This window comes from Morone saxatilis, unplaced genomic scaffold (assembly GCF_004916995.1).
Source record: "Morone saxatilis isolate NCDOM2014 unplaced genomic scaffold, NCSU_SB_2.0 Contig12, whole genome shotgun sequence".
Lineage (NCBI taxonomy): Eukaryota > Metazoa > Chordata > Actinopteri > Moronidae > Morone > Morone saxatilis.
Genome location: NW_023339674.1, coordinates 3759604 through 3775687, shown reverse-complemented (window position 1 = coordinate 3775687; position 16084 = coordinate 3759604). Strand labels below are relative to the sequence as shown.

General features: G+C 38.1%; 1 protein-coding gene across 1 annotated transcript; it reads right to left on the bottom strand.

Moving 5' to 3' along the window:
* Positions 1-619: 619 nt before the first annotated feature.
* Positions 620-2733, bottom strand: si:ch211-117l17.6 (regulator of G-protein signaling 21). Its single transcript, XM_035653787.1, has 5 exons — positions 2585-2733; positions 2372-2467; positions 2233-2282; positions 1912-2078; positions 620-863 (listed from the first exon to the last, which is right to left on the bottom strand). The coding sequence occupies exons 1-5, from the start codon at positions 2728-2730 to the stop codon at positions 678-680; spliced, it is 645 nt and encodes a 214-aa protein (XP_035509680.1). The 5' UTR covers positions 2731-2733; the 3' UTR covers positions 620-677.
* Between the last annotated feature and the right edge of the window lie 13351 nt (positions 2734-16084).

Genomic DNA, 16084 nt, shown 5'->3' with positions numbered 1-16084 from the left:
TTACCAAGGGGTTACTTTTTTCCAGTTTGGTAAACCGTATTGCTGGTGTGTGGAGTCATCTCTGCACCTAATTAGAGGATATCAGACATGTGACCAAAAACAGAATCTCCTTGCTGGGTGAGCAGTGGAAACTGTTCTCTTTTTGTTTTTTTTTGACTCATGCCCATCCCCACACCGTCAGTGAGACAGTCAGTCAGTTAAATAAGAACTCAAAATATGACTATATGGAAATAGTCGGAATATTAAGAATAGTTATAGACTATGAGTCGAAACTACCACAATCATACGCTCAAATGTATCCATGTAAGTTAGTCAAAAACTTTGCATTTATTGCCTATTTATGAAAACTAGGTCATTTCATTCTGCATGTCAGAAACAATTTATTTATCATTCCTTATCATTTATCATACTGTACACTCAGTATCTTAACTTACAAAGACTTTCGGTTAACATTTACAGCAACAACTCCAAACTCTGCACAATCAAAGTACATCACATACCAACAGCATTCTTTCTCCCCTACATACTTCTTTTTCCACTCACATTACTTTTCTCTCATGGTGTGCATCCTGCAAAATTTCCCACAACATCTCATCAAAACATCATCTCCCAGTCAAATAGTGAGAATTAGAAAAGAAGCGGCATTGATGCAGTGTTTTGATGACCTTGTTTCTCGGCTAAATGTACCAAAGAGTCTTGGATTTGTGGTTGAGACTCAGGTAGGCATCTGACTGCAGGAATCTGGGGCAAGAGTCTCTCTCCATCAGCATGTAAACATGTTTCTGGGCCTCTTCAAAGCAGGAGAGGCTCGGCTCCTCCAGAGACTTCTTAATCTTCTCTCTAATGTGGTGGTCAACATTGATCTGGAGAGGAAACAAAGAGAAAGCATACTTTAAATTGTGTAGAATACAGCGGCATTCACAGCAAATATATTATTCATACAATCACTCATTGTTTCAGTTTGCTTGGTCATTTGTGTACCAAGAAAGTAGGAGCTCGAAAATCTGGCTTTTCCTTCCAGAAAACTGGAGTGAACAAGAGTGAACTAGAAAACATAACGCTCAGTACATATAAAATGAATGACACCCCATAACAATGTAGAAAAATCTTAACTCAAGGTTTATTTAGTAGTGTTTTTCTAGAGCTTTCAACATTATTTCACAGTCTTCCTTAGCAAATTGAATTTCAACCAGAGCGATACCTTTGATCGTGTATGCAACATACACATATACTGCAGACAAAGTATAAAATGCCAACAAGAAATTCATTGTAAAAATGTTATATGGTGATGTTAAACTGACATGGCACATTTTTGTTTAGCTTAATTTGTGCATTTTTAGTCACAGTCACTGGATGGGACCTTTAAAGCCACACTCACTGACCCTGTGTATGTGTTTTTTTCAATTAGCATAGCATAATGTACAAAATATTCAGGTATCCATTTAATACGCCTAAAAAAAAACTGACAGCACAAAAGAGCTCTTAAATATGAAGTTACTCAACACCTTAGTTGCTTGAAATTGTTGAAATGTAAATGGATTTGATATATTCAAGGGATTCATATTTGATAATTAGATTTCCCACACGATTCAGGTTTGAAAATGCTATTGAACCCCACTCAGAGGATGCATCTTCACCTTAGTGCACCAACACTGAAAAACTATACAGCACACAGCTCTATAAGCAGTGGAAGTTGTGACATTTAGTAGTCATCCATATTGCTTCATCAACTTTGAGAATCCTTTACTCATTCTTTTTGCTGATAATGAGGTACCATCTCTTGTGCTGACACAATAATGCTTTCCCCTGTTCTGTAATATCAGTTACGGGTGTATCGTTTTCTATTGTCTATTGGCTATTCATCCAGCTCTCTCTCTTTCCACTATGAATCATCAACCCTGACAAACCCACCTCTCTGCAGGCTGTAGGCTGGATGAACTCCTGGTAGATCTCCTCAGCTTTCCAGCGAAAATCATCCGGTGAGGTGGTCGACTTGTAGTCTTCACATGCGAGCCAGAACTCAATGTTTTCTTCACTGAACTCAGACTGCAGGAATGCGTGGAATGCTGCTAAATATTCTGTGGGAAAGATTTAAAAGTAATTATTCATTGTTCAAATCTTATTATTTTAATTTTAATAATAAAGAGTTACATTTAATTAAGACATTTAATTTGTGGTATTTTATTATCTGCAAATAAGCACCCAATTGTTTAAAAAAGGAACCTTTCTTACTTTTATCCTGTAGCAACTTTTCCAGAGTTGGGTGGAGTTTAGTCGGCCAACTGTAATAAAAAAAGGTATTTGAGTATTCTTTTTCACGATAATGAACAGTGAGAGATTGAGATATCTATAATACTGCAACATACATTACCTGAGTTTTGAAGAATGTTGGTCATCATTTATTTTTTGTACCATGAGGCACTGGATGTCCTTCTTATGCCTTTTTCGATTAAGAACAATATCAATTCTGTAAAACAAATAGTTTAAGTTTTTTGCTACTTAATAATAGTAAATGTAAAATAAGAAGTAAGCCTGTTCACCTTACTGAAATCATTACGTAATATTATTAGTCTCTCTGGCTTACCTCCTTGGTCGCTTCACATTTTGCATCAGATCCTTTATTTCGTAGAAACGAATCTTTGAAAACAAAAGTTTTGGCATTTTAACATCCCTGGTTTTGTCCTCCAAGGAGTTACAATAGTCTTTAGCGGTGTCTGTAAACAGTACCATTCCCTCCAGCTCTCGCCCTTAACGTAACAGGAAAAGTGTAATACCTATGACGCCTAGGACCTGCTGGTACAGGCACCTAAATGCCATTTGGATAAGCATACAGACTCAGTTACTGTTGTAGCTGACTCACAGCTGTAATATTCCAGTGGGATAGGATTTGTGTGTTACTGTAAGATGTATATGGAGTTATAGATAGACTTAATAGGGAAAATTCTCATACCGTTAATCAATGGTGGACAGTCTGACAATAATATAATCTGGAACAAAAGAAATGTGTTAGCTGTCAAAAGATTTAGCTATACCAGTTCTACTGAGATAGATGCCTCTTTAATATGTCGGGTTATGAGCTAAGGACAGGACCGCCCATAATGGGGTAAAAAGGGATAAGCTTCCTAATAATAATATTCATCATAAATATAAGGAACCAAATTTTATTTTGAACCGAAATATTCACCATGACGTATTAAAACATTTTATTTATTGTTGATTTAGTAAAATGTATCATAATGTTTCCTAATTAAGACACCTCTCCCTAAATTGAAATTCTGAAAACTCTTTTTGGTACGCAACATTAGAACCAAAAATTGCATTTACTCCCACCCCAGTGATGTTTGCTAAAAAAAACTACAATGCCCAGCTGTTTTAGATAATTATTTATCCTTTTTTAAAATAATGAAAGTATATATAAAAGTATATATTTCTTACTAGTTTTCAAAGACTTGCTTGGGGCTGAGATTTAAGGGAACTGACTGAAGCAGTGTCTCTGTCTTTTCGTGGAATTTGTTGAGATTAACAAAGATATAGAATATGACCAATTCATATTTTTTTTAAAGAATGCAACATATTCAGCAAGAATGAGAGTGATTTGATCTTACTTCCTAGTTAAAAGCTTAGCAGTATTCTGAATGAGCTGGCAGCCACTATTTCTCAAGGTCTGAAACTGTTAAAAAATAATTGAATTTTAGCTACTGTCCTCAACTGATGAAAGCCCGATTGTACCACCCTGGAAACTTGGTTGTCAAACTATAGGTCATCATGTAACACTCAGATTGCGAGCAGACCCTTTGATATTGGATGACAGAAAGTAGTAGAAAGCCAGAGTAGAGTGTAACTTTCGAGGAATAGGGGATGAATAAAAGATTGATTCAGTTGCAGAAAACGCTGTGCCATCCAGCTCTTAAGATCAAAAAGACAGCTCAAATGTTGAACACATTTGCAGTGTCACGATGTTTAAGTTTAAAATTGAAAAAGAGAACTCATGAACAACAATCTTAAAATCTATAAATAATGCGCGCACAGAAGTTGAAACATGGAGTGAGTCATGTAAGGACAGACAGGAAGTTGACTGGGAAGTTTCTATATGCACTGAAACCAAGCGAGTGACCCATACAGTTCTCAGAATAACTCCTGGAATGAGAATGTCCCTTTTCTTTAATGTCTTACAGTTATAATTATCTTATGTATTCACTCATACATGCACACACTTTTTTCTTAACCTGATTATGTGTGTAAATCAACATGACATAGTTCCTCTTGTCCGATGCCCTATGACAAAGATTGGAACAGTGTAGACAATTTTACCGCATATAAAGCCAGTGCTTCTGTGGGTGCTTAGGTGCGGGTGTTTATGTGGTGCTTTTCAGGATTCCCTTAGGGGTCTCACCATTGTGTATAGTGGTATTTTTGTGGTTAAGAGAATGCTGAAGTGGGTTTATTTCAAACTTTCCACTCAAGAACTACAGAAGGTGCAGTAGATGCACGTGTGAGGTTAGGGAGTTGATTTCTCAGTGGCCAACACCCTTAATATTGCATGCTTGGTTGAACAGTACTTTCATGGCCATGGGAAAGTTGAGAGAATGCAAAAATGCTCAGTGTTCAGCGTGTCATCATGACTGGTCCATTAAGCTTGTGAAACAGTTCTTTGACATCTACATAATGTTAAAAAGAGTGCAATTGTGGTGGATTTATGTATTCACATCATAATCATCCCAGCTATAATCAATATTCAATATATGATGTGTGAATGACATTGTGAAAACAAACAATTGTGAAAAACTGTAGTAGAGATAGTGACAGACTGATAACTTGCAGCTTCATTCAGCTTTACAGAGCTTTTCCAAGTTTGAGCTCATTGTTTAGCTGTCCAGAACCACAACTCTACTGTTCTGATTCACTCTCACCGCTCTCATAGGGTTCTTTTTGACCACAGCAGGCAACAGAAATCCCACTGCATGCTACCTGCTCAGCACCAAATGGCAGACAGTAAACTGCAGTAGTAGTATTGCCCTTAAGTTGCCCTGTAGTAAGGGCAATACTTGGCATCAAAAGAGTTTAGATGATGGTTTTGAACCTGTCAAAAAAACTAAAACACAAACAAAATACAAAGAATGGATTAAAGTGTGTATTTATCCTTTTGATCTGTTCAAAAATGCTCACTGTGAGTTATGTGGTTTATTCTGAATAACTCTGATACTGTTTCTAAAAAGACAAGAGGCTTTGAGTGTTTTTTTTTTTTAGTTCTTGTTTTTTAACCCACTAAGGTACATTTTGTTCTTGTTAACAATAGTGCTATTCTTCCTGGCAAGCATATATCAGGTGACTAATTTCATCAAAGCGGATAGAAGCAAAGTGCAACAGTCAACCAGCTTATTTCGGTGATCCACATCTGATGAGACATAAGGTGCTGTTTATAAAGTGTACACAGGATATTGTTTGCCTCATATGTTTACTCTAATTTTAAACTGTACAGATGATTTCATCACCGTTCTTTAACTGTTTAAGCCTTTTTGGCTAGTGAGCCATGTCTTTCTGTTATCCTTTGACACAAGATACATACATGTCTTATCTGTGAGCAGTTCAACCAATCAGTGATGCTCCTTTTAGAGTCCTGTGGGATTTGAAGTAGTAGAGATTTTCTTCTTCTTTCCTGTCTTTATTTATCTTGTGACTCCTCGAGGGGGCCTGACCCCAAGGTTGGAAGCACTACTTCTGAGGTCTGATGCATATTTTTAGTATTGTCTTGATGTAGACATAAAGATTCACCATTCAGAGAAACTATTTTCCTTTTTAACAAGAACAAGAATTTCATTGGATATATTCCTGGTGGTTTCTATGCAGATGACATTAAAACTTGTGTTAACCTAAATTTATTCAAACACAAAGGCATGAGAATTATCTTCAGTGCCCACCACCCTGTATAAATAACTCAATCAAGCTGGATACAGAAAGAGGTAGGCCATTTACCATATTTGTGCCTTTAGTTGCAACACTGCAGAAATGCAGGGTAGGGCACTTCCACTTCAGTGACAGCCAGTGACACTTACAAATCATTGTGGCTCCACAGCTTCACCTTTTTTAGTGTGTCAGAAAACCTTAACCATGCTGAATCATCATATCTCATCAAACTGTGGGTTGATTTCCTCCTCTATGGCGGATGGCAAAGTGATGGAAAATAGTTGATGACTACCACTGATAGCAGATCACCAAGTGCACAACAAAAATCACTCAAAGGAACAGTGGGCGTCTTGCAATTCTACCCTTATATTACTACACATGACATTCTGTTGAACTTGGTCTACTGTTGTGAATGACACATTTTAACGGTTCAACTAGACAACAAGCCTACATACTATAGGCAAACCAACAACAATAAAAAAAGTAAAATATGTTGGCATTTCATTTGAACATTTTCTACTACAGTGTCAACTAAAAAAAATGTTTCGTGAAAAAATAAATTGCTCAAGTTTAGCATCTATCATGTTTCACGGAAGAGAACTCAGATCATTTTTTTCTAAAAACTGAGAGAGTCAATTACGCTTTTGTGTCAAAAAGTTATATTCAAGATTGTAATTTTCCATGCCAAGTTTATTTCAGATGGTATGGAAGTGCACTGACCACTTTTACCAGCTACTGGTCCAGTGACACCTAATGAGTGGCAGACTTTGTTCTGTGGTGACAGCATTAAGTAAGGACAAAACCAAATGAATCATCTCAGTGGTAAGAAATGAAATAAAGCATAACACTGTGGTAAAGAAAATACAAGTAGTCATCTGACACACAAGTTGATGAACAGATAACTGAGCCATTTAACATTCTTTTCTCATCAGGGCGTGAAGAGAGTTATTTTTAGCCACATGTGTGATCATGTCTTCCTTGCTCTTCTAGATTACGCCTTTATTGTTTCATATAATATTTATATATTATATATCTGCTGTTAAAGAAAATGTGATATGGTTGAAAGCTCAACAAGTGGTTAAGTGGACCTTCAATGAAGACTGATCTGCTGCTGTTTAATATTTCAAGAATGAACTTTCTGTGTTGTTTCCTTTTACAGGAATTCAAATCTGTTTCACACACAAACACTGACAGCAAATTACCCACACCTTTTTCATATTTAAATTTTTTAACTTTTTCAGTTTCCATCTGTTAGACCCACCACAGATACTTAGACACAAGTATCTATTTCTTAATTTTTGTAGCGTATTCAAAAGAACAGAATTTCCCCTGATTGCCAGGAATATTTCTCTTTCATCAGTATAACACCAACTTTTGGATGTTTTCAGAAGAGCTATTGTGAAATTCGTGTTACAAAATAATGGAAAATCAGGAAATATTTCATCAGACTAGACCTGACTGATTGACAGGAAGTGCGCTTTCTGAGATATGAATGCTTATAGCAGCAATAATATACTGCAGACGAACTGCAGACCATGGAGAAGTATGGCACTTTCACTTTTGTTTGATTCGTGACTGTTTAGCTCCACAGTAGAAGTCTGTGGTTATCAAATAAAGAACAAGCAGCGTGTTAACATTCTGGCAGAACTTATTATTACCAATTTGAACGTGTGTGTTAGTGTAGGTGTGTGTTCTGCACTTGCTTGTCTGGGCAGTAGTTGTATATCTGATGTGACTGGCTTATCGTTTTGTCAAATTCAAGCACAGACTAGACAAAAATTGGAACCGAGTGTTGAGTGTGTGTCAGTCAAAACCCACCTCATATAGGTAGTATTCTCTCTGAAGGGGGTTTAGGGTGTAAGGAACAAGTTGTTGTTAGTTCTTTTAAACAAAATGAATACTGATAACCCATAACAAATGGTCTCTGCAATAATTAAACGATAACGACAACCCATCATGCTCAGTGTCAGTGCAGTGCAGTGCAGTGAGAGATGGGGAGAGAGAGCACACAGGGGAATTTCTGTTGATCCTGCTGAGCTTTCAGGAAGAATACTAGCCACAGTAACTAGTCTGTGTCTTTCTGACCCTGTGTGGTCACGCCTGAGTCCCTCTGGTCCCTGAAATGAGCCTTTCCATCACACTGGGCAAAGTCAGACATTTCATCTATATGAGTGACAAGTGCAAGGCAGTGAGCTGAAGGGGAGGAAGCGAGGACTTCCAGTACTCTTTTCTACATCAAGGCATCACATTTCCACTAAAATATACAGAAAGGAATTCTGTTGTACTTTTATTTCATTGTAGTATAGTTCCTATAACCTTTCTTACACTAAAACAGTTGAAAACAAGTGTCAGGTAGGAAAATGTCCTACAGTCAGATGAATCATATGCCAAAGGAAGTCCTTAGGTTTTTGTTTTTCACGGATGAGAGGTCTGATGAGGGATGCCTGTTTTACAATGTGACATTAATGTCATATGGTTCAGGGCCATTAAACCATTTTAATACACTCTGTGTATGACTGTGATCAGACCTAGGTTACCAATTTTGCTTCAGAGAACTAAAGGGTTTTATGAGAAAAGAAAATAACATAAGCTACCAGGCTGTCCCAGTCTGGAACTTTTAACCTAGTTGAGCACCAAAAGGCAGATCTCTTGTTTAAAAAATTGCATAGCATTGCTGCAATAGATTTTCAGAATCGTGTAGCTTTAGCTAAGCTGTGTGTCCTAAAGCTTTGGTGACAGCCTTATTCCATAACATGACTTTTTTTTTGGTATTTCCATTTTTGTGATTATTTTGTGATAACATGAAGTGGCCCATGCAAAACCAGACAAAAAGTGCATTTCAAGCATAAGAAAATGTCACATGAAAGCAGTGGTGGAGGAAGCATTCAGATCTACTAGTACTCAATGCAGTACTCAATGCAGAAAAGTGGCCCCTGTGACTTATATATCATTAGATTGTTATTACATGTGTATTAATGTAAAAGCAGGATTGTACACTGGGCGTCAAATGCCAGTGTGGTTTAATACTGTGGGAAAATACAGATGAAGCTGTAGAATGACAAGGTTTGTATGGGAATGTCACAAACACTCACTAACATGTAGCAACATATATGGGATTTTCCTGCAATTCAAACAACAAATGGTTTTAGGGGCCCAGTATGGTACCTTTAACACACACACACACATACACACACACTACACATAACTTCTCACGCATGCATGCCTGTGCATCCATATGTACATGCATACAGATATAATTAGGTGCTATTCATATACTACAGATGTTTTGTCACCCTTTGGCATCTCATACAGACATACAAGATACCCTTTAGCATCTGTATGAGATGCACCTGCCTGTCATCTTACTCAGTGATGTAGTGTAGAGAGCAACAATGTCCACGTAAGGAGGTGGTTGGTGTGGACGGCTGGGTCAAACAAACATAGGAGTTTTACCTAGGAGACCATGGTTTGTGTCCTGCGTAACATCAAAAAGTCAATGTAGACTTATATAAAGTTTGACGTTATTTAATGTGAGGAATGGCAACATGATTTTCATTATATAACGTGGGCTACTTATTTTAACTCCAATCATGATCTTTTCCTAAACCTAACCAAATGGAGACTGTTTCACATGTTAAAAGGCTAATCATACAGATGCTAGAGGGTACCTAGAGCTTTGCTACATGATGGTGAGAGGCGTGTCATGACAAAGCAGCGTCTGTATTTGACCACCTGGGATGAGAAAGTGTTGGATTATTCTTTATGAAATGCTTCATATGTTGTTTTGTTTGCAAGACTAAACTAATAATTAAAGCTGTCAGATAACTGTAGTGGTGTAAAAAGTGCAATGTTTCCCACTGAAATGTAGTGCAGTAGAATTAGAAAGTGGCATGAAATAAAACAACAACTCAAATTTGTACACAAACCTACTACAAGGAGTTTTTAACTGGTTTTGAAACAAGGTGTCCACATGGGCCACCACAATCAACACAAAAGGAAAGTTCCTTGTTGTTTCACATTATTTTTTCACTTCTTTTCTTCAAAGTGATTTTCTTGGCATGCTGTCTTTCAGATTTGGTCATCAATTGTTGAGGTTGCAGAGAACCACCACTGTCCCGACAAGTCTGACAGGGTGGGGAATCAGTGTTGCAAGTGTTTCACCAGAAGACTGTGTGGAAGTGAAACAGCTTTCGGTAGCTCAGGGACATGAGGCCAGGCAGATTCAGGGGAAGTCAGAGTGACAGGTTCCTATTATGCCGTCCACTGTCCCCAGACAGAAGTCCCTGCTTCGAACGTCACACTTCAATTCCTGATCTGTCTGACTGGCCTGTTTGTCAGCAGGAACCTTTAACACACACTGCGCTGACCACATTTTCCTGTTTTTGTAGTGTTATAAAGGAGGAAATGTGGTGAAAAAGCCCTAGCAAATATGGAAATCCAGTACCCAGTGGTCAATTCATACTTGCAGTGTTCTTACTTTTGAATGACTATTTACAATTCAGCGTATATAATTAGCTTGATTATTAGGCTATAATTACAGTAACTACACCAAGTACGTTAACGTTATAATAAGGTTTAGGTTCAGAATACAAACAAAATACAAAACTACAATGTTAAACCCATAAAATATGCCAATTTCGTTTTAAACTGTGACACTTGTGCCTGTTTTTAAAGCTCCTGTACAGTTTTGCTGGGTTTTCTTTTCAAATGTCATAGTACATAAGACCAGACATTTGTCTCCATCTACTGGTCATGTGCACACACTGATTTATAAAGATGATGTACAGTGAAGAGTCAGTGAGGGCACTGCAGGTTCAGTGAGAGGCAAAGCTGAATACCTGACCTGGTAAAGCTGTCAGAGACATCCCCCAGAACCCAGCACATCAGAGGCCCCCAAGGCACAATTTGTTCCCTCCGTCACTTTTCTGTGGTTAGTTTGATTGAATGCACATCATAAAGGTCCTGGAATTATGATCTACTCTTGAGGCATCATGTTCCAGGGTCAAAATCAGGCTTATGTTGCGCATAAGCAAATATGTGTACATTGAGATAATCAATACGTACATTGAGATAATCAAAACGTAGCGTTCAGTGCCACTGTTTGGTTCTGGGGCATTTTCCAAATTAGAATTCAGGCGTGTACTCATCTGAAACTCAAACATTTTACAAATATGTAGTATAATTAAAGTTGCGTCTAATCATTTTCACTATTGATTAGTTTCTTTTTCCAATAAATTTGTTAAATCAACCTGCCTGGAGCCCAATGTCAGCTGCGATCGGCTCCACCCCTCGCCGTGACCTTGGATGAACAGTTATAGATAATGGATGGATTTACTCTATAAAATGTCAGTAAATAAGGGAAAACACAGTCTCCCAGAGAGTTTTGTAAAACTAAAACCCAAATCTATTAAATTTACCATAATATAAAATAGATACAAACAGCAAATCCTAACATTTGAGAAGCAGGTACCAGAAAATATTAATAAATGACTAATACACACACAATTAATGGATTAAAGGTGCTTGGACTTTTTTTCTTATAAATAAATTAAAATGTTCTTAACCTTCACTGTTTCTCACCAAAAGTACTTTTATGTATCCTTGAGGTCTACCAGACGTGTTGAATTCCTTCCTCTTAAAACATTTTCATGCCATTTTTTAAATAAATATTTTAAATCCTGCATTGTTTGCATTCTTCTTCCTTCTTACGCATTGTGTCGCTTCTTTGCACCTTCCCATCACCAACAGTTGGTCAGTGGCAGGTGATCAGTGTGGGCCGCGTTGCATGCATGTCTGCCTTTGTGCAAATGTAAAATACATAATGGGGAACTAATCATAAAAATATTGCTCAATAGCATTACTAGTGGTGAAAAAAAAAAGAATATATACGGGTACCTTTAATTGACTCATTATTTCATCATAAGGTATTCAGTATACTTACCCGAGTGGTTTAATGTGACCCTGCAATGAGGAAGATACATTGTAGTAATTCCATGTGATAATTAGTGTGCATCTTTTCAGTCTTAAGCTTTGTTGTTTTCCCTTTGTTTTTCACACAAACACATTCTCAGCACACCAGCTGGGAGGAAGCTGGAAGGGAAACTCTGTGGGGTACTTAGATTATAAGATAAAAAAAGCGAAAACGTATATATGTTTATAAAAGCACTGACAATCTGCCACAGGAGGAGTTAATCTTTAGTAGTTTCTGCAATAAGACAGTGTAAAGTTTCCTTCTCCCAGTCGGGAAGAAAGAACAGTTTGTGGCAGTCAGCAGCGACTCGGTTGCCTTATCTCCCACCCACTGGGAACTCTGCCACTCGCGTCTCCCCGAGCCCAAAGTCCTGGGGTATTATATGAGTCACTGCTGCTCGCATTAGGTCAACCTGCTGGGGATTCGCTCCCTCTGCACCCTCCCTCACTACCCCCTGTCCCTCCTTCCATCCATCCATTCCCCTTCCCCTCGTCCTGCTGCGCTTCTTCCTTCAATCACTTCCTGCTTCCCTGCCTCCCTTCTTCCCCCTGTACTTTCCAACCTTTCCCCCATGGTGGTGCTCTGACTTAATTTCCTTCTTTCCTCCTTCCTTTCTATCGTTTCCTTCCTGCCTCTCCTAATAACCTCACCTCCCTCACCCCTCATCTTGTTCCTTCTCGTTGTCACCTCTGTACAAATCCCTTTTTTTCTCATTACTGACTCCATCCTTTCCTTCTTCTGCCTACTCCTAATAGTCCCTTCACTTTTATTTGTCCCATCCTCTCCCTCTTTTTGGTTATTTCCATCCAGCCTTTGCACTCTTTTTTGTAATTACAGATTCCTTATTTTCCCACATTCTGACCTTCCCCAACAAACTCTTCCTATCCTATCCCATCTCTCCTGAGTATTAAGCCCATGCTGAGTTCCAGCATGCCCAGAAATACAATCAGATAAAGCTGGACCTCCAATCAGACTGACAGAAGGTAGTTCTCTGCAGTATTGCTGGCATCAAGTGACTACACTCTGCAGATGCAGATGCAAAACTGTGCAAGGTCCAAGAAGGGTTTTATGCATGCAAGCAAGAACCATGCACACTAAAACCCACACACAAGGTCAACAACATAACGCGATGACATGCAAGCAGAAATGTGGGGAAAAATACCATAACCTCATGTTCCTATTGTAAAAAAGGCATATGAAACAGCTAATTTTCCCCACCTCGCTTTCATTTCATTTTTCATTATAAATAAAGTCATAATTGTTCAAAGTGCACAGTGAGATATGTTGCCAGGAGATAAAAAAAAAGGTGGCTGTGCAAAGTGTTCATGTTTATTGCCAGAAACATTATTACACCTCCCCTGAAAGAGCAACTAACTGCATGAATATGTTTTTTTTCTTCCAATATACTGGCACAGAATACGTAAAAAGTCTTAATTCCCATATCATTCCATATCTTTCGGGATGGTTTTTATGTAAATGTCTCATGATGCTACTGTTTTCTGTTGGTATCAAACCAGACATTTTGGCTTTGCCTCAGTAACAATTATATCTTCACACATACTGACTGCAATCACCCTTGTTTTTTTGTTTCCTTTCATATCTTCCATGGAGGTTGTATGTCTGTGGAATTAGAGAACTTCCATTTAAGAATAAGGTTATAGGGATAGTTTGACATTTTGGGAAATGTGCTTATTCACTTCCTTACCGTACCACTCCTATATCTGTCCACTCAGTATGAAGCTACAGCCAGCAGCTGGTCAGCTTAACTTAGCATAAAGACTGCAACAACTGCATCTAATGTCGTCTTCTTTGGCTTCTGATAAAACAAATAAAAACTGGTTTTGTGAACTAAATGTGAGCGAGGTGGACTGTTTGTCAGCAGGGTTTGTCAGCTCTTTCCTTCTTCTTCCAGTCTTTAAGATAAGCTAAGATAAGTTGCTTCTAGCTGCCTCATACAGCATTCAAGGGAAATATATGAGAGTGGTGTCTCATCTAAGAAAGCAAATAAGTATATTTCTCAAAATGTACTACTATTACGTGAAATCTTAGGACAACTGCTATTCTCCAAGTGTCTAAAGCCAACAGGAATCAAACGTGAAAAAAGCTTTAGAAACACACTAAAAAATTGCTTTCAAATGCTGAACAACAGGAAAATGATGAAATTAGACTGTGTAGGGATGGTATTTGTGGTTGATCTTGATCTCAACATTATGCCATGAATACTGCTTGATAACCTCCTTCCCACCGGGTGTTTGCTGTTTGTGTGCCAACAAAAATGTAAGGAAGGGATGTCTACATTATCAGCAATGCACTGTTTCAAGACCCCCGTAGGTTTGGCGATATAGTGTAGATGAGAATTGTTGCTGATTAGTGAAAGTGAAAGTGAAAGTCAATCTTAAGAAACATCATATTACACTGATACCTAAATCACTTATAAGCTGGGACTCCTTGCTGGGATCTGTAGGCTGAATAACAGATCTTATTCTTAGACTCTGTGAAAACAGCCCCTGTAGTCTTATCCTGTATTTTTTGCAAGTGATAGAAAATGTTTTTTACTTTTCATAGCAGGGTTTAACAGCTAAATATAACATTAAAGACATCCCCAATCTCATCTCAGTACTTTTGATTAAGTCTTTCATGATGCAGGATGCAGTTTTATCAGCTTTCAAACCTTTTTCTTAAATATTCTCTCTCCACAGCTTGAGTGTTGATGTCATTTACTCACCTAAAGGTTATATCAGATTTAAAACGTTAATACAGCAGCAAACAACTATTTGCTAAAGATATGGTGGAGTCATGGTTTCCTGAGCAGAGAATTATGTCACACGCCCTTTGCCTGCCTCTCTGTGTGTTATAGCCCGTCTGCTCAGTGTGCAGCTCAGTAGAGTGACTGAAATGTATTTCGACCAAAGCTGAGTTTGTGATTGTTGGAACAGTGGGAAAGAATAACAAAGTTAGTGAGTTTTAGTTTGCTTCTGTCTACTTTGAATACAGTTATAATGTTACAGTGATATGCGAGGTGAAATTATCTCAGGAGTATGGCAAGCGATAGCAATACAACAGCTGTTTCTGGTTAAACAAAAGATCTCTGTAGGGATCCTTTCCTCACACAAACATCTGAGCCTGTCAGTGGCAGCACTTTTAGTACTCTGTCAGGGACATTTGCAACCACGGATTAACCTTGGCTCAAGTTGTGGCCATTGCAACCCTTTTTATGAATATTTTCACCGCTAACTCTGTGAAATAAGGGTTTATTTTGCATTGGTGATTGTTGGAAAGAGATGAGTTTTAGATGCTTTTCCAGTGAGACTTCCAAGTGAACCTTAAAACAGTGTTAGTTGTGTTTGTCTTGCCCCCCCCCCTCTTTAACAGAGCAAATTGAAAAATTCAAAAAGGAATTTGTAAACTAAAAATGATCAAATGCATAAAGTGTTGAGCGGGAGTTGAAAGTTAACCGACTAAGGCTGAGTAAGGAGTGGAAAGACAGGTATAGTGAAGCAAAGTGTAATATGGTGTTAATGGCAAGCTGCGTTCCAGGAAGGCAGTCAGAATAGGCAAAGTAGTCCACAGGAGAACACACAAGTAAATAATACAAAGAAGGGATTTTATTTAGCTCCTTCAGTTTCAGGGTCATTTTATTCTGCATTCTGACTCACTGGGACAAATGAATAGAATGCAGCCATAGTTAATGTTATTAGTGACACCTGGGATAGGCCTCTAGATGAACTGGCAAAGTACTGGGGCTAGAAGGCTAACATACAGTATATAAGGGAAAGTTAATGAGGGAATGGGGAGCAGGTGTGCAGTTGTGATAAAGGATGGATCCCACTGGGAACAACTGTTGGATACCAAGGGGAATGGGGGAATGGCAGGATCTGAAGTGACTCAGAGGGTAAATTAGTGGCTGGTAGAGAAAAAAAAAACAGGTGCAGAGAAACTATGAGCTGGCTGTCGTCTGAGTACTGACAAGTTTTCAGTTTTGCAAAACTTTTGTTGGTCATATTTCATGTTTAGGATATAGTTTTTCTGTTGGCTACCTGTTTTTTTTTTACTGTGTTAGACTACTCTGACTCAGGCATTCAATCCCATGTCCCAACAGGAGTCTGACTCCTGAAATTTTGCACAATAATAGTCTATCATTATATCTTTTATATTGCAAATTCTGATGCAAATTATAAACTTTTCTTATTAGTAAATACCAAATTTACT